Below are 26536 nucleotides of genomic sequence, written 5' to 3' on the forward strand. Positions count from 1 at the left end.
TTGATATACTAAAAAACTTGAACAGGTCGATTTCTATTTAAAAAACACGTCTTTTGATGCCATTGGATAGATGTCAGAACTGTGACGTCATCGACATTTTTTTAAGGAACGTAATTTTTACCTGTATAATTCTTTATAATCTTCTGTATAATTCTGTATAATCTTAATTTGAAGGAAAACGATGAAGAAATGCATTATTACTGTTAAAAGAGTTATTATTAGCACCTTTCTTTTATAACACTTCTTTATTATCACGCACACGAGATCTAAAAGAGGGCGTTGCTAATTCCTTGGAAAAACAATAACCATTTAACATTTCCTTGTGGAAACGCGATTGCTGAACTCGACCTTCCTTCGGAATGATGGAATGATCAATGCCAATCAACTACGCGAGATTATCTGTTATTCATTAAGGGATATCTAAAGTGTAATTAAATATCCGGTTATTGTATTATGAGTATGAATAAAATGGGAATTCTATTCAGATCCGAGCGTAAGTAGGTTTTGATATTGCTGTAAACAGGAATGAACTAAATGATTGGAATACTCTGAATAAATAAAGATCGAATGCATACGAAAACAGAGGACAGAAACTTCTAATCATTCTCAGTAATTTGGTGTCCAACGTGGGGCTGCAATTAGCATTGAACGTATTGCTCTTGTTTGTATGTAGTCACATAACATAATACCTTACCTTTCTTGCCTTTCTATTTAGGAAAAAATTGTAAATACCAAAATTTTATGGATTTTTTTAGGGATCTAAAAGAAATATGTTATAGAAAACAATTGAATGTAGCGTTTCGAAGATATAAACCACAATTTTGTTTTTTTTTAATGGAAGACCCTGTACAATTGCCGTACAGACCGTAGGTATGTTTTCCGCTGGCAATCTTGACTTTAATTATTTTTGGGTGTCAGTAAATAAACCAAAATATTGTGCAAACTTTTTCAGAGCAAGTATAGGACATGTATATGTTACTATAATTAGAAAAAGGAGGATTTAAAATAGCGACAAATATACAGAGTATTCCATTTGAAACAACAAACACAATTTTGGTTTATATTATACAGGGTCGGAAAGTCCCCATGGTTCATCGGTCGTTATGTGAGAGCGATAAAGTAAGTCATAGAAATCCGTGCGATAGAGAAAGATGGCTATAATGAAGGCGTCTACTAGTCACCGCCCATTTCGCCCTTCCACAAATAAGAAGTGGATCTTATTTGTGGAAGGGCGAAATGGGCGGTGACTATTAGACGCCTTCATTATAGCCATCTTTCTCTATCGCTCTCACGTAACGGCCGATGAATCATGGTGACTTTCCGGCCCTGTATATCTGAAATGCAACATTCAATAGTTTTTTTTTATAAATTTCTTTGCCATTGCAACAAAACTTTAGTCTTTGCCATTTTTCTTTTCCTAGATGGAAGGTCAAAAAAGATAAGAGTAAAATGTTACGTGAACGTTACGTCACTAAATATTGAATGAAATTGAAAATAATACCTATAATGCGGAAAGAAATTATTTTTAAATAATTTGGCGCCCAATGTGGGGCTGTAATTACTATCGAAAAAATTAGTCTTAAATGTACAAAGTAGAAGTTTTCCAATGTATTATTCACTGAACATTAAATTAAATTCATTTTTAAATAGTATCTATGAGTCAAATGAATAGAAAATTATTGATAAGAAATTTTGGCGCCCAATGGTATTGGTATTGTCACTGAAAAAATTATTTATATTTTTTTCTCTTTTATTTACTGGTTATTAAATTATATCGAAAACAATAAATATACGCACCGAAGGCAAATGTATTTTTAAGTAATTTGGCGCTCAAAGTGGGGCTTTAATCGCTATTGAACAAATTGCTCTTAAATATACAGATTATAAGTTTTTTACTACATTATTCACTGAATATTCAATTTAAAATAATGAATCAAATGAATATGTTTTATAATTTGGCGCCCAATGTGGGGTTGCAATTGTAAGTGAACAAATTATGACTTTTATTTCTTTTATTCACCAAATATTAAATAAAGTACATACACCAATTTCGTGGCTTTGCTCTCCGTGTATATATTTCCAACACATCGTTCGCAACGTGACCGAGGAGTCACATGACCTCCTCGACCAATAGGGTTCCTTCATAACCCTTGGTCACGTTGCTCGTGTCGTGGAATCGTACAAGAGAAACGCCAGAATTTTTAATTAAACCCCGAGTTTTAGTGAAGTGCGAGAAGGTCTAACGGATTTTGAAATTCGGTGATTTTGAGCGACTTTTCCTTCCTGGAGCTTGAGGCATACGTCTCGCTGGTAATTATTATTATCTTCATCATGTTCTGTTTGTGATAAGCGCCGCCTTTCTCTCATCTGGCGTGTGCCAGTTCTTAATATTTGTTATTTATAAGATTGTAAGTGATATGTTAGCCGCTAGAAGAATACTGTTGATTTAGCAATAGGATATGAATTATTGAAACGTCTGATAGGACTTGATTATAGGTAATTACTGATTTAATGGTTTTATTGCAATGTTTTGGTAATTTTAGTGCTGGTTTTAAGTAAAAGTAGAATAAATTTGCCATAACAATGTACGAGGAAATATGCAAATAGGATAATAGCCGATTTTTTAACAAAATAGAACATACTGAGGTTTTACAATGTATAACCACTTAATTTTTACCTATTCAAAACATTTATACCAAGCTTCCAGTAAAATATTCTATGTTATGGATTGATTTATAAGTTACAATTATATTAGCAAGTGTCACCTGTTGAAATAATTCAAATCACTTGTTTATTTTCTTCCTGTTGATTAAATAATTTTGGACACCCAGTGTATTATTAGGGCGCAATTGAGTGTGACGTGTGCTACAATTGTTCGCAGTTTTAATATACAGTATGCACCCTAAAAACCAGGATTACAATTTTTTTGGGATAAGTTTAAGTTTTTGTTTCAGTTTTAGAAATCTAGATTTAATTGAAAATGCCTGAAGAAAAAGGCTTGGTCAATTACTGGTACTGTTAATTACAATTATTGGCCAATAATAGAGGCTGCTTATTGGTCTAAAAATATAAAAATATTATGTCCGACCTAAAATTAATTAAAAAAATAATTTAGATGCAGACGCAGGTTTTACTATTTACACTTTCATAATTAATAGGACAGTAATGGGAAACTTAATCTTCAGACATTTCCTAGAAGTCTCCTAGATGTTTAAACTAAAAGAGAAAATTTGAAACTGGAAATATGACCACAAAAACTATTCAGAATGAATTTTCCTAAAGTGATTTTCACAAAAACCGGTAGTTACCAACTAGATCATGGTGATTAGTTCAGGAAGCTAGAAATCTTTTAATACTGCTTCTCTAACTGCAAAATATTTAACAAATTAGTCAAACATTTTTATTAAAAATATAGTGCGTTATATTTGTTAAAAAAACAAAACTAAAATTGCAAATAACTAAAAAACGGTTAAGTGAATAGGAAAAAAATTGTATAAAATTTCATTCTTTTTGCGATGCACCCAATTTTCTTGTTGCTGGGATCGACTTTTCTTTTGTATAACAACTGCACCTACAAAGTAGGAAAATAAAAATATATTTTTATGTAATTTTTAATGAGCCCTTTATTGTTATCCGCCTGTTTAATATACGCCTTTTGGTTTCTAAGGAAGGTTATTTCAAATGTTAACACTAAATTTGTAGGTATTCGATAAAAAATAATATTTCCGTTTTTACATTTTTGAAAACGTATTCCAAAATTAATCGACTAATATACAGGGTTATTCACAACTTATCCAAAAAAATTTGGGAATATATGCGTCATGAAAACTGAAGTCAATATCGTAAAAAACATTTTTGTAAATCCTTATAGTTTCCGAGAAAAAAATTATAAAAGTAGTACTATCGTTGTTGCGATAGTGTTTACATTAGTTTTTCAAGTGTCAAAAATGGCTTAGCAACTCGAAGTTGATATATCGCTTTAATTTATAAGAAGACAAGAAGATTTGTGTTATGATGAAGCAAGATAACATTTGTGTTAGTTCGTAGAAATTGGGTAAGACGGGTCCAAATATGTTTACACGTCAATGGACAAAATTTTGAACAGTTGTAACATCAGATATGTCAAATAATTTAATTATTTTATTAATTAAAACCACATATTAATTTAATATAATAATAACAATATCTGCAAAAGTAGTTGAATTTGCTGATATAAAATAGGTATTGTAAAATGTTATCGATCTATTTCTTTCCTTGGGAAAGAAATTCTTTCAATTTTTTGTCCGTTCATTTTTCATTACACTTTACCGTGCATGCTTCCAATGCCGTGCGGTAGTGTATTTTTAAATCATTTTCGAACTGCTCTTTTTGATTTTTTATTTACAACATTGTATTTGTAAGAATCCCTACATTCAAAATTTTTTTATGGAAAAGTTCTGAGTCACCCTGTATAGTCCATAATACGCACTTACGATTTAGAAATCATTAAAAAATGTGTACATATTTAATTAGTTTATAGGAGGAACTAATTTTGTATTGGACTCGTATTTAATTTGTTCGTGGATGAAAGGGCAAATTTACACGTTTAAAGTTACGGGGGATAAAACGTGAGCTGGTGTACCAATAATTTAAAACAATAGAATAGAATCAATACGGCCTACAGTAGGTAATTAGAAATGTAATAAATAGGTAGGTTCGCTGTTTGTAATTTCTATTTTCTACAAATTCATCGCTTTACATCACTTTTAATATACGGCATTACAAATGTTGAACAAGTGTCGTGAATTAAATTAAAACCTAGGCAGAGGGTTGGAATGAACTTCATATTTTAACAAAATCAGAACAGAATAAGTGAGGTGTAGGCATAGAACGAAAAAGATACTGTATATCCTTCGGGATTATTTAGTATTTTCTAAAAGTGATTACATCTTTTTTCATACATATACAGGGTGTTGAAAAAATAATAGAGGTAGATCATAATATAACGTTTTTCTTATTAACGTTGCATTTCCGAAATTAATGTTACCTATTATGAAAATTGTTTCTTTATTAGTATACCTATAGGTTAAAATTTAAAAAAATCAAAATTTGTATACAGGGTGTTAAAAAAAGAGTGTAAAATATTTAAAGAGAAAAGTCTCAATAAGCATGGGTCCGCAAAGTAACGGTTGCGGAGATATGGAATGTTTTATGTTTTTTAGCCCCTTTTTTTATTTTGCAAAAACGTTGTGTATTTTCTTATAATAGTTGGTTGATGTTTAGTGAAATAAACAGTACGTATTTGACAGTTGTTCTCAGTGCACAAGTTTTCTTTCGCTATGGCTGGTTACTCTAACGCAGAATTAACAGACATGCATTTCATGTATGGTCGTGCTAATGGGAACGCCACCGAAGCGCGACGTCTTTATGTTGACGCTTATCCAAATCGCCAGATTCCTTCACAACGCATGTTTGGAAGAATTCACCAAAGATTGCGTGATACCGGTTCCTTGAGCAAACAGTGCCATTTATCCGGAAGACCAAGGTCGGTATCCACTCCTAGAGCAGAAGAAGAAATTCTAGCACTGGTAGAGCAGAATCCAGGTACGAGTGTGCGGAGAATATCAGCCGAGGTAGGAATTAGTGGTCCTCTTGTTTGGAGAATCCTTCACGAGCAACTGCTTTATCCATACCATGTGCAACGAGTACAGGCCTTAAATCCAATAAATGATCATCAAGCACGTTTGGTTTTTTGCCGCTGGTTTCTACGTCATGATGCTGAAGACCCTCGTTTTCTTGCAAACATTCTTTTTACTGATGAGGCCGGGTTCACAAGAAATGGAGTGTTTAATTTTCACAATACGCATATTTGGGCCGACGAAAATCCTCATGCTCTAATAGAATCTGGACATCAGGCACGTTTTTCATTAAACATTTGGATGGGTATTGTAGGTGACAGGTTTCTAGGTCCTGTTGTTTTACCAAACCGATTAACAGGCGCTGCTTACCTCAACTTTCTGCAGAACACACTGTATGAGTTTTTGGAAGACATTCCTTTGAATCAGAGGCAACAAATGTGGTTCCAGCATGATGGTGCTCCAGCTCATTTTTCCATGGCCGTTAGAGAGCATTTACACCAAACTTTTCCACATAGATGGGTAGGAAGGGCCGGACCTGTTTTATGGCCTCCAAGATCGCCTGATCTGAACCCTCTAGATTTCTTTGTTTGGGGATATTTGAAGACATTAGTGTATGGTACTCCTGTAAATAGCCTGGAAGAGCTGCAGCTACGGATTAATCAAAAGTGTCAAGAAATCCAAACCAAGGAGGGTGTTTTCGAAAGAGTTCGAATATCGTTGAGACGAAGATGTCGTGCCTGCTTGGAAATGGACGGAGGGCACTTTGAACATCTTCTGTAACTTTGTTTTTTGTTTGTTAAAAGCTTCCTTTGTCGGTTTATTCCTAATAAAATAAAATGTTTGAAAAACGAATAGTGGTCCATATCTCCGCAACCGTTACTTTGCGGACCCATGTTTATTAAGACTTTTCTGCTTATTTTGGTTCATACTATTAAGTCTTGAAATATTTTACACTTTTTTTTTAACACCCTGTATAGCACGAGTAAATATCAAACGTGCAAAACATTTTATTCCCAATAGCAGTGGCGTTGACGCATGCGGGTAGTTTGAGGGGCGTAATTGAAGGAAAAATTATGTTAAATGTCAACCGTTTAACCATCAGATAAAGACTGAGCTCTGGTGGTAGTCTAGTAACGTTGCCACTGCGCATCGGGAACTCGGGACAAGATGAAATCGGTCAAGCTTAAAGCCTAAAGGAAGTAATAAGTCTAAAAATTCATTTGAGTAGGTTTATGTCTATGTTTTTTCAATTTATGCTCTTTCTAGTACGAAACTAAGGAAACCCACCCGGAATATGACCAGTACGATGCGTTCCCCGCAAAAGTAGATGAGCGGGAGTGCGTATCTGACGTCCAATGGGCAGGAGAAACACACAGTTCACTGGTTCCGCAAGGGCTTGCGGCTGCACGATAATCCTTCACTGAAGGAGGGGCTGAAAGGGGCCAGCACGTTCAGATGTGTTTTTGTCCTTGATCCTTGGTTCGCCGGTGCCTCCAATGTCGGCATCAACAAATGGAGGTGGGTCTTTTTCTCTTCAAACTCGTTAATTCCCTTTTTTCATTAATTGATGTCCAATCTTAAAATATGAATTCCTTAAAAATAAGAAAAAAATTCCTATATCTCAAAGCGCCTCATCATCCAAATAATTAGATAGAAATTTTCATTTTTTAGAACTAAGTGCGCTTTTCTACCTGTTTTTTTTTCCGTGTGATTACACTGTATTCAATTAATTTCCTTAAAAAAAGTATTTCTAATTTTTGCTCCAAAAAAATGGTCAATGAATTTTAAAGGGACATCGCCCATCCGCGATATCTATGTAACAAAAGAACGTCTATTAAAATATTTCAATAAATATAAATACGCTGTATGACTTTATTTAATAAGAATAAAAAAATGTACATTTATGATTTGATTTAGCTTCGCAAGTACCTTTAAAATTAACTAATGAAGTAAAAGTAATAATCCGAGAATAATCAATCAAATCTTTGTAAATGCATGGAGCTGACTAACTAATACAAGGCGTATATTAAAGTTGACCAAGAAATTCTTTGATATTTCTACGTTTTCCAGGTAGATTTAAAGAATTTTCCAGTTTGTATTGATAGAAGTTCTATGTATATCACTTTTAGTCCAAGCATCATAGAGAAGTGCTTACAGAAAATACGAACGTATCTATATAGGAAATTAAATTTTAAATTGATTTTCTTGTTCTTTAAACTCGTTCCAGAATGGCAAACATGGCCAAAAAAATTCGCAAAATTGTAAAAAACGGTTTTTCTAACTAAGAATTTTTCTAGAAAAATATAGCTCCGATTGAAAAATTTTGAATGAGAAAGTTGTAGGTTTTAAAAAGATATATCGACTTATTTTGGTAAGTATCGATTGTTTTGTCACTTTTCGAGATATATCGAAAAAACCGTTAAAAATGTTCTCTTTTCTCTTCTCATTTACATTTACGTTCTAATACTTGCTATTTACTGCATAGCCCGCGGCAAGCCAAAGAAGTACATTTTAGAAAAATTTAGAAATATTTTTCGAGATACCTTTATCGATTCTTTGAAAAAAAGGCGCTCTCGAAAATTGGCTAGATCTTCTTAGTGGATGGCCCTACAGTAACGATTTTCGGTTTATTTTCCTCGTAAAGAGTTGTACTATACATGCTGTTAAAAAATTTTTGACGATTTTATTAATTTTAAGAATCAAAAAATTACTGAAAAAAATTGCACTTTTTTAAAAATTTCCTATTTCAATTTTTATGTTATGAAAATGACTTTTAAGTTGATATTTTTTCACGAATTTAAAAAAAAATCTGTTTTTATGCTGGAGCCGAGATAACTTTTTATTTTAAAAAAAATCAGAGGACGCAATTAATATTTTACAGCGATGCGCTTGATGGAGGTTAATACTGAATACTTATAATTTCAAGAAAAAAAAAAAGGATGTTTCATTGATCTTTTGTAGTATTAAATTGTGTGTAAAATGAAGTGAAGCATACAAGCGCGTGCTTGCTCTGAAAACTGATGACGTGCATTCTAAGTGGCTCGCGCTTGCAAAATCTTTGTTATCTCGGCTTCTGGACCATGTACAAAAATCCCTTGCGGCTAAATCTGGGGTAGCTTGACGAGGTAATCACGAATATTAGAGCCTTAAGGCCGTATGACATTGCAACAAATTTTCAACAAAATTACTTATAATTTTGTTGGTAATTTTCATTGGAAAAATGTGAATTTTAGTTAATTTGTGTATGCCGTTATAAACAAAAATTATTATTCTCAATAAAATTATATTTGTGCGCTTGCGTATTAACTGGTTTTATGTGGCGCCACCTGTCCAGGGTGATTCTATGTTGTGAAATATTGAAGGGAAGGGACCTATAAAAATTGTCATTTATATATTCTTATAACTACCGAGCACAGAATAGTGGAAATGGTAAATTATTTCAATTTGCACACTGCGCAATTTCTCGCGCAGATTCTCATAAAAATTTAGAACATGTTCTAAAAAACAGAACATGGACAGAATTCTTTTCAAAATTATTAGATTTGTTTTATGTAGGCAACTACAAAAATAGCGTAGAATATAATTATTCCAAAAATTTTGTAGATAATTATTTACAGTGTCATACGGCCTTTAGAAGTAAAATAGTCCCGGAAATATTTAATTTTTATTTAATTTACATCTTTTTTACTTTTATCATTTTATTAATTATTTATTATTACAATATCGTATTTATAATATTTCGTATCAATATCATTTATTTAATTTTTGTACAACATGAATATTCAACAAAGCATAAACCATATTTGCAGCAAATAGGGATTTTTATTTATTATCCTTTTCTTTTAATAATTTTTGCTTATCTCGAATACCAAACAAAAACGATTTCTATAAACAAAATCATTAATTTAGAAAAAAATCAGCTAAAATTAAAAAAATATAAATTTTTGGAAACGGGAAATTATTAGCTAAATTCTAATAACATTAATTAATATTCTTATACAAAATCGGCAAATAAAAATAATAGCACTACTAGTCCAGGCGGTATCTGTCTTTCAAAGGGTGTACTTGGGTAAAACGCATATGATCGGAGATTTTTGCTTTAACGGCTTCTAAATAACATCAGAAATGATAATTTTTCTATGCAAATAAAAAAAAATGTGGGCTTAATTGTTATTACAAAAAAGTATAAAAAAATAACAAAAAAAATCATTTTTTTTCTTGGATTTCTCGTCGACAACTTAGCAACTCTTCATTTTAGACAAAAATGGAAGAGGAAAAAAAGTTTTGTAATTAAATTTTGAACAAGATAGAGTTAGTTGCAATTCGAAAAAATAATTATTGTTGTTGCAAAAATCGGAAAAATCATTTAAAAAATTGCAAAAAATGCTAGTTTATTTGTCAATTTTTTTCAGACACTTGAATAATACCTAGGATCTTCATACTTTTCCCAATTAAACTTCTTAGTGCATAGAATCATCACACCAAATTTCATCCAATTCGGTTCGATAGTTTTTAGATAATAATTGTTTAATTTTTTTATTTTTTTTAAATTAAAAAATTTTCAAAATCAAATTTCTAAAAATCTAAAGCCTTTGAATACTTGAAAATTTCACCACAAAAAGAAGAGCTCTCAAGCTTTAAAATGCTTTTTGAAAAATTCAAATCGGACGATTAGAAGAGCCGTGGTGATTGTTTAAACATTTTTGCAATTTTCACGCTTATAAACAATTGCAATAATTTAATGTTCCAATAAATCCCCATAATTTAAAAAAAATGTATTATTTTTAATTTTGGCCAGTTCAAATAACGTCATTTTATTTTAAATTAAATATTTACCAGTAAGTTTCGTAATTAGTGCAGAATTTATGCAAAGTAACACTTCACAGAAAAAAATTACTTATTAAAAAAAGTAATAAAAATCACTCTTTCTAAAATCTACTGGCGTATTAATTTAATTTTATTTTAACCAACATTTTTGAGAAAATAATCAAGAATGTTTCAATTGGACTGAAAATAACAGAGTTTAAGCTGATTCTTAGAGATTTTCAATTGTTTCGTACTAAAATCACAAGTGACACAGATCGATGCTGTAAAAGAATATTTGAGAAATTTCCTAATATATCCAGGACTATCAAATTTTCTGATAATTTCCAGTTTTCCAGATTGGCATACACTCCGCTAAAATGAATATATTTTTAAAAAATCTCTATAAGATCCTTTATATTCGCAGATTTCTCCTCCAATGCCTCGAAGACCTCGACCGTAATCTCCGGAAACTAAACTCCAGACTGTTCGTAATCCGGGGCCAACCCGCCGACGCCCTCCCCAAACTCTTCAAGGAATGGGGCACCACTGCCCTGACTTTCGAGGAAGATCCTGAACCGTTCGGCCGGGTCAGAGACGACAACATAACCGCCTTGTGCAAAGAGCTGGGGATAAGCGTCATCCAGAAGGTGTCTCACACCCTCTACCACCTCCAACACATAATCGACAGGAATGCTGGACAGGCTCCCCTGACGTACCATCAATTCCTGGCGGTGGTCGCTTGCATGGGTCCACCACCTAAGCCTGAATTGCCGGTGAATGCGTCTAGTTTGAATGGGGCGGTTACGCCCCTGTCTGAGGACCACGACGAGAAGTATGGGGTGCCCACTTTGGAGGAGTTGGGGTTTGACACTGACGGTAAATTAATCGCAGTAGTAAAACTTGACTTTCGAAAAAGCATGTTGTAAGTTTGTTTTCCCAAATCCCGTTATAAAAACTTTTTTTTAGCCTTTTTAGCCTTTACTAGGAAGTTAAGTAAAAGCTGCTTATAGTAAACGTTTAAAAAATAGCAGTTCCTTAAAAAAATAAAAAATAAAAACATTTACCGGCTTTTACGCATACTGGCCCATAGAAATACATTAGTTTACATTTTTATGAATCGTTTTCAAGGTTTAAACCCACCGGTATGGCAGGGGGGCGAAACCGAATCTCTGGCACGTCTAGAACGCCACTTGGAAAGAAAAGCTTGGGTGGCTTCCTTTGGTCGACCGAAAATGACGCCGCAATCTCTCTTACCGTCCCAAACGGGACTGTCGCCATATCTGAGGTTCGGATGCCTCTCCACAAGACTGTTTTACTACCAACTGACTGATCTGTATAAGAAAATTAAGAAAGCCTTTCCGCCGCTGTCTCTACACGGACAGTTGCTTTGGAGGGAATTCTTCTACTGCGCCGCTACCAAAAACCCAAACTTTGACAAGATGTTAGGGAACCCGATCTGCGTGCAGATTCCGTGGGATAAAAATCTAGAAGCTCTAGCTAAGTGGGCAAATGTGAGTTTGCGTTATATGTATTCGGTTAATTTTTTTAATATTAATTACGCTTTAGGGTCAAACTGGTTTTCCTTGGATCGACGCCATAATGACCCAGCTGAGGCAAGAAGGTTGGATTCATCACCTGGCGAGGCACGCGGTAGCCTGTTTTTTAACGAGGGGTGATCTTTGGATTTCTTGGGAAGAAGGCATGAAGGTACGTAATTCTATTAAATTATTATGATTGTTCTTTATTTACTTGTTGACTACACCACTGAAGAGATAACCCAATTACAGAAACGGTATTACAAAATAATTCTAATAACATAAAAAAAATAGACCAGTTATAGACTTACATTGCACTTCCTTAAACTTAGCTAGGAATCTTTGACCTGCTTTTTTTGTTCTTGCGCTAGGCTCTGTGGGGGTTTTAGACAACAAGGGTAGGTCAAAGATTCCTAGCTAACGCTAATGAACTATACTGTACTTTAAATATAACCAACATTTTATGTAAAAATATTTAAGATTTAAAGCAATGATTTCCAAGATTATCCATAGAAAATTTTTCAGATTTCGGAAAGCCGATAGGTGGATAGATTCCATCCTTCTTGAGATTTGTATTTAAAAAATCGATGTTCAATTTTTTTTATTGCATATATGTAGTTGCTACGAAAATAAGAGCAACTAGAGTAAATAAAATTATGCAAATTTTTTTATTAGTAGCTCCAATATCTTGAAATTCTAACTAAAATATAGAAATAGTTTGATCTTTCTATCATGCCTATGTTTACTTGTTGGTCTTTGACAAGATATTTCTTTGACAGATTTCACTATCAGGTCAGGCATAATTCAATATCATCGGCTAAGAATCATTTGTTGTTATTTTCCATATCTCTAATGAAACATCTCATGGTACGTTAATATCTATTTTTATTTGAATTCTAAGAGTCTGAAATTCGTACATTTTGACTTTTTCATTTCTTAAGGCAGACAGACAGAGATTTTTTGGCACACTTAAATTTTACAGCAAATTTCATGTATTACCCTTTGAAAAATACTTAGTAAATGAAAACCCAAGTGTTTTCCCCAGCAAAGTCGTGAATAATTTTTTTTTAAACAATAAAAACTGCAAAAAATTACATTTTTTGTTTTTTTTATAATATCTTGAAAACTGATGATGGAATCGTCTTACACTCAGTAGGACTTTTGTAGAGAATAAAAAAACCTATAAAATGTTTTTTTGTGTAACCCAATTGGTAAATTTTTTTCAGAGGAAATCCGGAAAAACCTCTAAAATAGACCTTTTTTCAAAAATTCATAACTCCGTCAAATTTGAAGCTGGAAAAACAATCTTGAGGAAAGTGACAGATAATAATATGAAGTTTAATGGTGCGCAAGTGGTTTCTATCTGATGCATAGTTTTTGCACAATTGTAGTATAAACCAATTAGGGTCTTTTCTTTCACAACGTGGCGATTTATCAAAAATGGCCCGATTTAAATTCTGAAAACGGCATCTGGAAGTAGACGACAAAATCTCCAATTTGTATTCTCGGATTTTCGTCTGGGTGATGGGAAATATGCTAAAAATGCCATTGAAAGTTGTCCGAAACGATCGAAAGTACGCTCGAGATAGAGTCTTCTGCTCGCTGCTTTCCCCACTACCACTACCTGACTGGCTGGCATACTTTTGATCGTTTCGGGTAACTTTCAAAGGCATTTTTAGGATATTTCCCATCACCCCGGCGAAAATCCGAGACATACAAATTGGAGATTTTGTCGTCTACTTTCAGATGCCATTTTCAGAATTTAAATCGAACCATTTTTGATAGAAAAAACCCTAATTTGTTTATAATGCAATTGTATAAAAACTGTGCATCGGACAGAAACCATCTTGCACACGATTAAACTACATATTATTATCTGTCATTTTCCTCAAAATTGTTTTTCCAGCTTTAAATTTGACGTAGTTATGAATTTGTGAAAAAAGGTCTATTTTATAGGTTTTTCCGAATTTTCTCTTTAAAAAATTAACCGCATGGGTCGCACAAACAACATTTTATAGGTTCTTTTATATTATTTTTAACTTTTGTAGAAAAGTAGAGTAGAGCGAAAGTAAGATGATTCCATAATTATTTTTTGAGATCTTATAAAAAAAAACAAAAAGATGATACTTTTTTGCAGTTTTTATTGTTTAAAAAAAATTGTTCACGACTTTACTGGGGAAATCACTTGAGTTTTCATTTACTAAGTATTTCCAAAAGGAAATACATGAAATTTGCTGTAATATTTAAGTGTAAAACAGCCTCTTTTTTTCGCTCTATTGGTTGGCCTAAAATCGTGAATCATGGATAAAGCCTGTGAATCGATTTGTCTAACGTAAATAGTACAATAGTATATTGTGCAATAAGTGCGGTAAGTTGTCTATTGCCCATGAGAGCGGAGTTGAGCGCACCAACTCCGCTCAAGTGGGCAATAAAGAACTGCAAAAATTGCACAAACTATTTTTTATTACGAATTCTAATCATGTTTTTCTTCTTCTCCTTCTTCTAGTGGTTGGTCCTAATAAGTCCCATAGCACTGCGGCCTAATTAGGCCTATTGTGCATCCCACTACTAGTCCTATTCAGCAAGTAGATTTGTCCTTTTTACAAAGTCCAAAAGCTTCCTTGCTGACACTTCTCTCAGTTCCTTGGGTTCCAAATAGGGTCTCTGAAGGAGCGCCATTCTGCTACGTGCAAATCCCGGGCAAAATCATGTTTTACACACAATTTAATTTATTTCTTTTCAGATTTTTATTCAGTGTAGGTTGGACATAAATAACTATTAACTGTCATTTAAATGAAATGCCACTTTTTAAGAATAATATTTTCGATTGTTTTTTTTTTAATTATTCATCAAATGAAAAATCAAGAGATGACTCTGGCATAGATTTGCAGTTTATTTAAATTTTGCGTGTTTGATTGTCAACTGGGGGGGTGACAAGTGTGATTACCACACGCAAACAGCTATATACCGACCTAAAAAACAAGTGAAAAAATAGTAGATGTTCTCATCAACGACCCAAGTCTGGATCACTTCTGTGACACGTCTCTTCTGTCTATTCCGGGGCTTAAATCTCTTAAATCTTCCTGGAATAATTTTTTTATTTTATATTGAAAGTAAACCATGCCCTATAATTTACGTAACGTTTAGCTTTTCGAGAAAAAAAATAAAAATTTAATTTTTGATAAATCTGCACATTCTAGGTCTTCGAGGAACTTCTGTTAGATGCCGACTGGTCCGTAAACGCGGGAATGTGGATGTGGCTGTCCTGTTCCAGTTTCTTCCAGCAGTTTTTCCACTGCTACTGCCCCGTCAAATTCGGCAGAAAAGCTGACCCTAACGGCGATTACATAAGGCAAGTGTAAACACTGCTTCGACGTAAAATCGTTTTCAATTAATCCTATTTTTAGAAAATATCTGCCGGTGCTCAAGAATATGCCCATACAGTACATCCACGAGCCGTGGGCGGCTCCTGAGAACGTCCAGCGTGCGGCGAAGTGCATGATCGGAAAGGACTATCCTCTTCCGATGGTAAACCACGCCAGTGCTAGTCGTATCAACATCCAGAGGATGAAACAGGTGTACCACCAACTCGCGAACTACCGGCCTCTAGAACACTGTAAATGTAACGGGCCGGAAAACCACAAAGATGGTTTCCAGCACCAGGCGAATGCGGTTACGGTTGGGAATCACAATAGTAATAATCAGTCATTAAATTAAGGACCATATTTATTTTTTTGTAGATTTGTGATATTTTTATTAATTTTCTAAGATTTGTGTCAAATTGAAAGCATAGGGTTTAAGAGAGACACAAACATTTTAATTCTCGATTAACATTACACTATTTTTGAAAGATTAGATTTTTTTATTTGAAATTTTTTTTTTAACCATATTTAAGACGGTGGTGATGGTTATCGTCTTTTAAATACATTATTTCTCTGTAATCGTTAGGTGTCTATCTTAGTTTTTCTTAAAGCATTTGTTAATACCTAGAAAAAAAAAATACGAGTATGTATTTTGTATTTTTTATTTTATAAAACAAATAAATATTTTAGTTAGACTTTTTCTCTTATCCTACAAAAATAAACTTTTTCGAAATGTAACAACAAACTTAACGAATGACTCTAGGTTTACAAAAGAATTTGTGTGGCCTACGTAAATTTATCTTGATCTAAAATATATACAACTACTTTGGAAGAGCTTTCTTGGGGTTCTACAATGGTACCGTTGTCTAAAATATACGCGTTTTCACCTAAAATAAGAAATAAAAGGATCGAATTTTGTTATACAGGATGTCCGCAATATAAAATAAATAAAACTACTATTAGACCGATCGAAATAACTCATTTAGAGTGAAAAAAAAGGAAAATTGTTACCTAGACTTTTATTAGTGGAAATGGTAAAGGGGCTTATAATAAACGTAAAAAAATAAATGCGTGAGCAGGAGTGGCGGAAGGTTGATTTGTGGGATTGAAAAGCCGTGAAAAATTGTATCATTGGGATTTGTGGCGAAAGTTTACGTAAAACAAAAAAGTATCCAATACAAGAGTTGTAGATCATGCAAAAATCTACAACTTTTGTAGAGATCACTTTTTAAGACGACCTTAAAATTTCCGAGAAAAATGCGAAAAATTGTTTTTTATTTTTCGTTTTTTATTTCTCATTTCCTTAAAAATAATTTAATTTTGATGAAACTTGGTGAAAGTATACCTTTATGTGTCTTAAAAAACCGCCAATTTTTTTAGATGAAAAAATCAAGAAGTTTCATTTCTTCCGGTCGTAAACACTTTTTTTTCAAGAAAAATTCTACTTAGAAAAATCATCGTACAGAAATCTGCCGGTGAACATTTTTTTCGTTTTGACATATACTTTTTGCTGAAATAAAAAAATCTGTAATAACAGTTCAAAAACATGCTCAAAAATGCAAAAAAAGTAAAAAATTACTTGCAACAATGAATTTTTCAGTAATTGTTGATAATTTGTTTAAATTTTAATAAAAAGCTCAAAAACTGATTATATCATTCAATTGTACGGAAAAAAAATACAAAAAAAACTGTTTCTCATTGACCCAAAATTTTATTTCTGCACAGTATTGCTATAAACATCCAAGTCGAATAGTGAATAAATAAAATAAATAATAATTTTTTTCCGTAGGATCGATTAGTGTACTTATTTTTTTTAAATTTTTATGAATTCATAGATATACAGTGTGTCCAAGATAAGGATGGGATAGCATTAGGATCTAGGAAATGGTAACAGATACGAAGTGGCTCAAATTAGAAAAAAGTTGTGTTTTTTTATACCTAACAATATACCGTTTAAAAAGTTTTAGAATTCCGGGTAGTTCCGGAAATATCCAAAAAAACACGAAATCATCCGTTTTATTTTTTTCTGGTTTTATTTGAAAACAATTTTAAAATAAATTTCATATTTGCATTAGCACGTTTTTCGCTCTATCCAATGGCATCAACATTTTTCCTGAGTACGGCTCGAAACGCTTTCAAAATATCTGTTGGAGGAAGTCATAACGGTATAAAAGTTAATACAGCACAAAATATCCAACAATTTTTTTTAATCACTAATTTAACAAGTTGTACCTAATAAAAAAATAATACAAATTTATGAAATATTTATTATTTCTAATTGCTAAAGTAGTAAAAAAAAATTGTTGGATATTTTATGCGGTATTGACTTTTATACTGTTATTACTTCCTCCAATAGATATTTTGAAAACGTTCAGAGCCGTACTCAGGAAAAATTTTAGCTAAAACAAGCCAGAAAAAAAATTTAAACAATTTTGCAAAATTTCGGACACACTATAAGCGATTTTTTAATTAAATTATTGAAAATTTATTTACAATTAAATTAATACTAGGCGAATCTGGGTCTTTTTGGCAACTTTTTAACTTGATCTTCACCGTCCGATTCTTCATTAGACTGGGTTTTTTCCTGATCTTCAAACGTTTCTTCGACATCACTTAATTCTTCAGTTAATTCATTTTCCGGGTTCAAGGATTCGATATTTACAATTAAGTAATACCAGGCGAATCTTGGCCTTTTTGGCAACTTTTTAACTTGATCTTCACCGTCTCATTAGACTGGGTTTTTTCCTGATCTTCAAAGGTTTCTTCGATATCACTTAATTCTTCGGTTAATTCATTTTCTGGGTTCAAGCAGACTTGGCTGCTCGATTTCATGTGAAATGTCCTCGGAATAACTGAAATTTTCCGAAATTTCGTCAACGTTCAAACAATTGTCTGAACCATGACATTTTGCACATAAATCTGTGTTTTCAACACCCGCATCTATTACCGTCGCAACTGATTTCGCAGCTGCAGGAGATTGTTTTTAATAAATCTTCAGGCACGTCTGAAACTTCTGTAAAGCGAGGTACGAGTAATTTGAAATTATTCGCAATTATTTCTTTCCAACTCCACTTGGTTGCAGTCATTTTGTTTCCAAGCCACGTCTGAAGCTGAAAGCATGCTCTATAGGAGTGTTGCGGAGCTGCTCCAACAGTTGGTGGTAATTTTTCTAATTTAAAAGTAGACTTTGCAGTTAATACTGCCTGAAATCTTAAATCATCCAGAGATAAGTTATCATTCGTGCATTTGTAATTCGACTTAGATGTTTATAGCAATACTGTACAAAAACAAAGTTTGGGGTCAAACAATGAGACAAAGTTTTTATTTGTATTTTTCGTACAATTGAATGGTGTAATAAGTTTTTGATTTTTTTTAAATTTAAACAAATCATCAATTACTGAAAAATTCATCATTCAATAACTTTTTACTTTTTTGCATTTTTTAGCATGTTTTTGAATTGTGATTACGGATTTTTTTATTTCATCAAAAAGTATATGTCAAAATGAAAAAATAAGAAAAAAACATGTTTTTCGCATTTTTCTCGAAAATTTTGAGGTTATCTTAAAGAGTGATCTCTACAAAAGTTGTAGATTTTTGCATGATCTACAACTCTTGTATTGGATACTTTTTCGTTTGACGTCAACTCCCTAAATCAACCTTCTGCCACCCCTGCTCACACATTTATTTTTTTAATGTTTATTATAAGCCCCTTTGCCACTTCCACTTATAAACGTCCAGGTAACTATTTTTTTTTCTCCAAGTGTAATTTGGTATGGACTATGACTATATGATGCTACGATAGATTTGAAATATTTCTTAAAATCAGTTTTTAATATAAGGTAATTGTTACTATTTCTTTAAACCACTGTGTTTAGATTGTGAATCTGTGTCAATGACCTCTGACGTTGGCCTAGTTTAGGCGAATTACGAAATAATAATTATCCACCTGACGTGATATGAGAACAAGGCACTAGGCGAGCAAAAATAGTAAAATTTTAAGTGACTAAGTGGCATTTAGTGAAGTTACGTATTTCAGTGTTTAATTTAGACATTTACTGCAAGGTAAGTCATTTGGTGGTGTTTTAGATACTGGCAGTGTTATCCCTCATCAGTAGTATCAGAAAAAAAAATTGCATGCTTGTAAAAAAGCAAATACTGGATATTGTTGATGATACGGCACTTATACTGCGGACACCTTGTATAGGAAACTTTACTTTAAAAAGTTAACATTATAAAGATGTATCTGTTAAAATACATTCTCAGATTTGATGAACATAATACACTTACCCAATTTGATTTCCTGATCGGCAGTTAAATCGGGCATAGACAAACACACCTCCTTGGGCGCGTATTCACTACCCATCGTGCCTAACTCGTTTTCTTTAGCCGCGATACTTATCAAATTCTCGACGATTCGATCGTTGCTATCACTTAAGAAGTTATCAATGTTGTCCGTGTTATTTAGAATCTTGTCGATTTCAATATTAATTTCTGTACAGTTATTGACTTCATCGGTGTTGTAGTTCATATTCTCTATAGTCTCCTTCAAGTCCATGACGTCGTCCTCTCCTGTCATGCTGCCGTCGGGTTTTCTTGCCGTTAGCTTTCCTAGCTTCGGTTTTATAATGTCGGAGGAAATCTCACAGTCCGCGTGGAGGCTCCTCATGTGTCTCACCAGGGAACTTTTTAGCTTCATGTTCTTATCGCACTTTGGACAGGAATATATCAGCGCGTCTTCCCTGAACAAAGATTCTAATCTGCTCTTCAGGGACTGGTGCATTTTTTTGTGCTTCGTTAAGTTGTAACGCTGCTTGAAGGAGGCTTGGCAGATCTCGCACTTATGAAGTTTATTGGCGCTGTGGGTCTCCATGTGCGTCTTTAACAGCTTCTTCGATTTCATTGTTTTCTTGCAGATCTCGCAGGTTTCCACCTGAAATTTAAATTTATTCAGAAACATAAAAAAATATTCTGTTTATCATTATTCTGTATTATATTATTGCATTTCTAAATTTCCCATTAATTGTCATAAACAGAGGCATCATTTCCGTGTTATTTGATAGTGGGACTCAAATATATTTTATTAAATGAAATAATTTTTATTAAATTGAGTTATTAACTGAAAACACTCTTAGTAAATATATTAATTCAGAAATTTTAACCTTTACTAAGATACATGAAGAGATTTAAAAAAAATCATATTAATTGCCATGGTGGATTTTCTTTTTTTGGAAAAACGATTGCTATTTCCTTTTCTGCGATATTAACAAAAATAAACATTTCAAAATGAATCTTTACTACCTTTAGGTACTATTCTGTAAAATTTCAATGATGGACCTTCGAGTATTTAAAAAACATTAAGAAAAATTGTTTTTGTAAAGAAACTTACACCTCATATTTCAAAAAGTAATCGTATGTGTAATCAAGAAAAATTGAACCACCCTGAATAAAAAAGATATTCTACGTTATACTTTTCGGCTTTAAACAATTATTAAAAAATATTTAAAACTTATATACGGTGATTCACAACTTATCCAAAAAAATTTGGGAATAGATGCGTCATGAAAATTGGAGTCAATATCGTAAAAAAAATTTTTGTAGAAGCCTTATCGTTTCTGAGAAAAAAATTATGGATGTTATAGTATTTACAACTTTTAGGTATATCGTTGGGTTACTATTGGGCCAGTCAAATTGTCGAAAATACCTCGTTTTTTTTGCCAAAATTTAGTCAAGTAAACAAAGACAGACATGTAAAAATTAGGAAAAATTCTGTAGAATTGACTGAACTACTTTACCCCAGCTGAATGTTAGGGCTTCATTTTTAAAATTGCGTCTAAAGTTCGAAAAAAAAACAGTTTTTTTTAAAAACTAGACATCTTAGAAAAAATGTTTTAGACAAAAGTTATAGAACTTTTTATTACAAAAATTTGAGTTCAGCCCGATGTCAACTGATAAACAAATGTATTAGTTCTTGCAAAAAAACGGGCAAAAATCGCATTTTTTAAAAACTTCTATATCTTTAAAACGAAAAAAGATTTTTTACAAAACTTTGAGAATATGTAGTCCTTGGCAAGTAGAATAAGTGCATTTTTGTAAAATTGCAAAATATTTGATAGTTTTTGCAAAAATTGAGTTTTTCAAAAAAAAAAACATTTTTTTCAAGTTTCAATAAATCGTATAGTAATGCATTTACGTGACTCATCTTCAGCTTAAAATTTTCTCAAACAGTTGTACTTTCTTGTGCAAATTGTGCGCGTATTGCAAAATAATTGGAAATATGAGAAAAATCTACCGTAACTTTGACTTCTTTTTAAGGTCAAAAAATGTTGACCTTTTTCTTATCACTGAAATTTAATTGGTAACATTTTTTACAAATTTCGATAAAGTATAACTTAAAGAAAATTTTAAGCCCAAGATGAGTCACGTAAGTGCATTATTGTATGATTTATTGAAACTTGAAAAAAATTTCTTTTTTTTTGCAAAAACTATAAAATATTTTGTAATTTTACAAAAATGCACTTATTCTACTTGTCATGGACTACATATTTTGAAAGTTTCGTAAAAAAATCTTTTTTTGTTTTAAAGGTATGTATAGAAGTTTTAAAAAACGCGATTTTTTGTCGTTTTTTGCAATAACTAATACACTTTATCAATTGACATTGGATTGGGTTCAAAATTTTTGTTATAAAAAGTTCAACAATTTTTCTCTAAAACATTTTTTTTCTAAAATGTTTAGCTTTTTTTAAATGAAAAAACTGTTTTTTGATAACTTTGGATGCCATTTTGAAAAAGAAGCTCTAAAATTCAGCTGGGGTAAAGTAGTTCATTCAATTCTGCGGAATTTTTCCTAATTTCTACTCGTCTTTGTTTACTGAACTAAATTTTGACAAGTAAAAATCTAATTTGATTAGATTATTATAGTCTCTAGCATCAATGCGCTCTCTCTCCATGTGGTCCCAGGCGATTCCGAATACTGTAATTCTATTTCAGTATTAACGTTTTTGCGATAGTGTTTACATTAGTTTTTCAAGTGTCAAAAATGGCTTATGTGTATAGCAACTCGGAGTTGATGGATATTGTTTTAATTTATTGTGAAGCAAGACAACATTTGTGTTATGGTGAGGCAAGAGAACATTTGTGTTAGTTCGTAGAAACTGGGTAAGACGGGCCTACGTGTGTTTACTCGTCGGTGGGCAAAATTTTTAATAGTTCACACATCAGGTATGTCAAATTATTTTATTAATTAATAACAATAGCAGCAAAAGCAGTTGAATTTGCCGATATGAAATCGGTGTTATAAAATTTTATTTACTTCTTTCCTTGGGGAAGAAATTCTTTCAATTTTTTGTACGTTCATTTTTTATTACACTTTCCCGCTGTGCCGTTCGCCAACTGCATGTTTTGCCTTGTGTAAGGTCAGGTTTTACAGTGGACCAGTTTCCAGTGCAGTGCAGAAGAGTATTTTTAAATTATTTTTGAACTGGCTTTTTTGAATTTTTTTTACAAAATTGTATTTGTAAGAGTCCCCTGTACATTAAAATTATTTTTTTTTTCGATAAGTTCTGAATTCCCTTGTATATCATGAATTAACATTCTATTCAATTTACCTGGTTCCCAGCACTATGCACCTGGATTTTGTGCTCCCTCAGACCATCACTTCTAACGAACACCTTCTTGCATATATCACAAGAATGAAAAGACCCGTCGTGCATTTTAACATGCTTCAAATAACTCTTCCTTGAGGTTAACGTCACATTGCACACCTCACACACAATTTTCTCGTTTTCTTTGCTTTTTCTGTGCCTTGCTAGGTGTTCATACAAGTTTTTTTTATTGAAGAATATTTTCGAGCATACATTGCAAGGGAATTTTTCTTTTTTGTGAACGGGCACTTTGGCGCAAGTATGCATTTGTAAAGCTTGTTTGCAGTCATAAAACTTGTTGCACAATCTGCATGTGAACTGTTTATCATGGAAACCCTTTATGTGTTGAGTTAGAAATTTCCGTTGAACGAAGATTTTATCACACAATGGACACTTTATCTTGTAGAACACATTGCAAGTGTGGTACATCAAATTTTCTTTGCGTGCGAATACCTGGAATAAGAAAAACATTTCAAATGTACTACGTTTTCAAATTATTACTTACCATATTGCATTGATGGCACAAAAACTTCCCTGTATGCTGTTCCAGATGCTGTATCAGCGATTTTAACTTCACGAAGCTCTTCAAGCATATATCGCAGATTAATTGTTCTGACTCGAGTTCTTTTAATTCAAAATTGAAATGGTCCAACTGCTTCACATTGTCATTTATTATGTTATCTACGTTTAAATTCAAATTTTCAGTCTCCATCATTATGTTCTGGTTTTCGATGCCATTTAAATCCACTTTTAATAGGTCACTTTGGGATAAAAGTAAGCTAGAGTTGTCTAAACTGTCGGCAGAAATATTATTTAACAATAATGGACCTCCCACGGATGTATCCTTTGAATCATGTTCATTGATTTTTATATTTGATATTTCTGACTCTTTAATCGTTTCTGCGGTTTGTTTCAGATTATTTCCGTGTACTGTTTTCAAATGCTTTTTTAACATCTGAAACCGTACGAAAGTTACACTTGCATTAGTATAAATAAGATTTTAAAAATAATATCGAGCATACCCTGCGAGTTTGAAATGAACCTTTACATATTGCACAAACTTTATTAGCTTGGGCTCTGTAATGATCGAGCAAATGAACAGCAAATACTGATAATTCTTTTTCAACTTTGCCGCAAAATTTGCAACTCCAGGACTCTCTTGGTGTTATATTCTTCTTCTTTCTAAGAATGGCCTCAAGATCTGAATAATAATATTATTATCCATTTTACTTTTAAAAATATTCAAACTCACCGTTACTCTGTTTTTCTACATTATTATCTTCATTTCCCGTGTTATTTAATAAAACCTTCTTCATTTTTGCTGCATAATGTGAGGAATACCATACCTTTAATGGTTCTCCAGGATAAATATCTTTTATTGTACCATAATATAAATCTTCACCATCCTAATAATTACAGAAAAAGTTATTATTAGTACACTTTCATTTTGACAGTTCAACTTACCTGATAACAAATCACATTCTGTTCCTCCATATCACTAGCAGGACTAATAAATATCATCCAACTGCATTCGTTTTCATCACTAGTGTCTAAGAAATACTCCGAGAAATCCTCAGCGGCGTTTGTGAATATTTTTAGAGGAAAGTCAATGGCTGGATGTAACGTAAAAAGTTTTTTTGCCTGAAATGGGCCAAATTGTGTTCCTCTCTTAATTAAACACCGAGTGTAAACATTGTGAGTGCCGTCACATAACTTTTTAATCTCCAAAGAGTCGGGAAGGGTCAGTCTTGCTTTGGACGGAATAGTTTTATCGGGGATCTGAAAAAGTTAATTTGGATCTAAGTAGGTACACTTTTATTAAATAAACTTACATGATTTATTAGTTTTAAAATACGACACTCTTTCACAGAATGGTTTTCGCCGCATATTCCACATTGCGAGGGTTTATCAGATTTACATTTATCAAAATCTGCTTCGGCATGAAATATTTCACTAGTTAAAGGCTCCATTTTTTTTTAACTTTTCACAAAAATATTAAAAGTTGTATAGGTTAAGTATCGAATTATTATCAACAAAAAAACTCCCTAGACTTTTAACAAATGTGTGTAGCCAATACAAACGGCAGAAAATTACTGTTTTGGAGATTGGCAACAGTATTTGCAAAATCACGACGTGCCTGCAAAAAAAAATAATTCTGTACGTCAACAATCAAGAATTTTTGTCGCATTAATTATTAATTCTTTATATCACTTAATATATTTATGTATAAAACTTAGTGATTTATTTAGTGAATTGTTTTTTAAGTGAGAGATATTTTTAGAATATTTTTTAATCGTTAATTTTGGGCGCCATTTTGTATGTGCCGGTGGATTTTACGTATAGACTTGTCAAAAATTAGTGACACAAAATAAATTTTCATCCTACTAATTATATTAATTATCTGTAGTTTTCGATAATCAGAAGTCTTAAAAGGCCTTTGGTTGCTTCTTGAGGGGGTGAGAAACAATTATATTTACTATTTCATGACTAAATTATTAGTTTGTCACTGTCACTCCCATTTATTTTTCCTTTGAATCCTGACGTTTGTCAGTCATCAAAAGCTTTATACTCGAAAGCCTCTAATAAACTAGAATAATCTATACTAGAATACACTTTGTTGTGCAGACATAATAAAATGGGTTACACAGTATATGAAAATTGTAAATGATTTCTTTCAGTTAATTCTACAATGATAATTTAAATCAATTTGAAATATGACTATTGCAACTAGAGGCCAAGGAATCACAGGAGACACTATTGAAGCGCAGGTATTTTTTAATCTTTATTCTTATAGCAACCTTGTAGTAACATAAGTTATTAAGCAGAGCCCTGTACCTGGACCATCAGAGTCGACCGTCGATGAATTACAAAATGAAAACTCTGAGCCTGACTTTCCTCGTGATAAATTAGCCTTGCTAGATGAGAAAATATCCAATTTGAGATGGGTAGTGCCAGTTTTACCAGATCAGGAGTTAGAATGTCTCTTAAAAGTCTCCATAGATTTAGCACGGAAGAACTTAGATACTCGATCCGAGGCATGCCAGAGATTCTTTCGAGAAGGCTTGACCGTGTCCTTCACGAAAATATTAACAGATGATGCAGTGTCTAGTTGGAAACCTAACATTCACTCTTGTATCTATCAGAATTGCTTGAAACTCATAGAATTATGTGTGGCCAAGTTGCCTCAAGACTGGTTCCCCTTGTTAGATCTATTAGCAATGGTTTTAAACCCAAATAATAAATTTCATAGTTTCAATTCATCGAGGCAGAGCGAAACTGTGGGGCCTACCTCAAATTTAACCGAAGAGGAATTGTTCGCAAGGCCTTCTACGGATCCTAGGAATCCCCGAGGATGGCTGGTCGACCTTATCAATAGGTTCGGAGAGCTGGGAGGTTTCCAACACCTTTTAGACAGATTTCAGACTGGGAAGAACTTGAGTGTTTCTGTGGTCTTTGCTCTCCTTCGGCCGTTTGGATTATGCTACGAGTTTCTGACTCCCCACACAATAAATAAATATATTCTGCCTGTATTGGTGAGTTAAACTTATTTTTACGAAATTCCACATGGACCTGTA

At 32.7% G+C, this 26536-nt stretch overlaps 3 protein-coding genes across 5 annotated transcripts in view; 2 read left to right on the plus strand and 1 right to left on the minus strand.

Annotated features, from left to right (window-relative positions):
* Positions 1 to 2168: 2168 nt before the first annotated feature.
* Positions 2169 to 15867, plus strand: LOC108903611 (cryptochrome-1-like). Of its 2 annotated transcripts, none has more exons than XM_018705841.2 (7): positions 2169 to 2310; positions 6885 to 7136; positions 10849 to 11300; positions 11553 to 11935; positions 11991 to 12131; positions 15160 to 15311; positions 15367 to 15867. In XM_018705841.2, the coding sequence occupies exons 2-7, from the start codon at positions 6946 to 6948 to the stop codon at positions 15674 to 15676; spliced, it is 1629 nt and encodes a 542-aa protein (XP_018561357.1). In that variant the 5' UTR covers positions 2169 to 2310; positions 6885 to 6945; the 3' UTR covers positions 15677 to 15867. The 2 variants fall into 2 exon arrangements, with proteins under 2 accessions (XP_018561357.1, XP_018561358.1); XM_018705842.2 differs by lacking the exon at positions 2169 to 2310 and adding an exon at positions 2337 to 2496.
* Positions 15868 to 16107: 240 nt separating this feature from the next.
* On the minus strand, positions 16108 to 24956 carry LOC108903610 (PR domain zinc finger protein 15-like). The gene is made up of 8 exons (XM_018705840.2): positions 24794 to 24956; positions 24426 to 24740; positions 24214 to 24367; positions 23984 to 24162; positions 23467 to 23916; positions 22926 to 23414; positions 19609 to 20251; positions 16108 to 16208 (listed from the first exon to the last, which is right to left on the minus strand). The coding sequence occupies exons 1-8, from the start codon at positions 24929 to 24931 to the stop codon at positions 16108 to 16110; spliced, it is 2469 nt and encodes an 822-aa protein (XP_018561356.1). The 5' UTR covers positions 24932 to 24956.
* A 122-nt stretch (positions 24957 to 25078) lies between these two features.
* The window catches only part of LOC108903598 (probable ubiquitin carboxyl-terminal hydrolase FAF-X), a 29403-nt gene continuing 27945 nt past the window's right edge, over positions 25079 to 26536 (plus strand). The window contains exons 1-3 of one of the 2 annotated variants that reach the window (XM_018705826.1): positions 25079 to 25118; positions 25640 to 25729; positions 25787 to 26494. In XM_018705826.1, the coding sequence (XP_018561342.1) occupies positions 25676 to 25729; positions 25787 to 26494 (762 nt within the window). In that variant the 5' untranslated portion in view covers positions 25079 to 25118; positions 25640 to 25675. Of the gene's footprint in view, positions 25418 to 25639; positions 25730 to 25786; positions 26495 to 26536 lie in introns of both variants that reach the window. The other variant, XM_018705825.1, reaches the window with a different exon arrangement.

This window comes from Anoplophora glabripennis, unplaced genomic scaffold (genome assembly GCF_000390285.2).
Source record: "Anoplophora glabripennis isolate ALB-LARVAE unplaced genomic scaffold, Agla_2.0 scaffold127, whole genome shotgun sequence".
Classification (NCBI taxonomy): Eukaryota; Metazoa; Arthropoda; class Insecta; order Coleoptera; family Cerambycidae; genus Anoplophora; species Anoplophora glabripennis.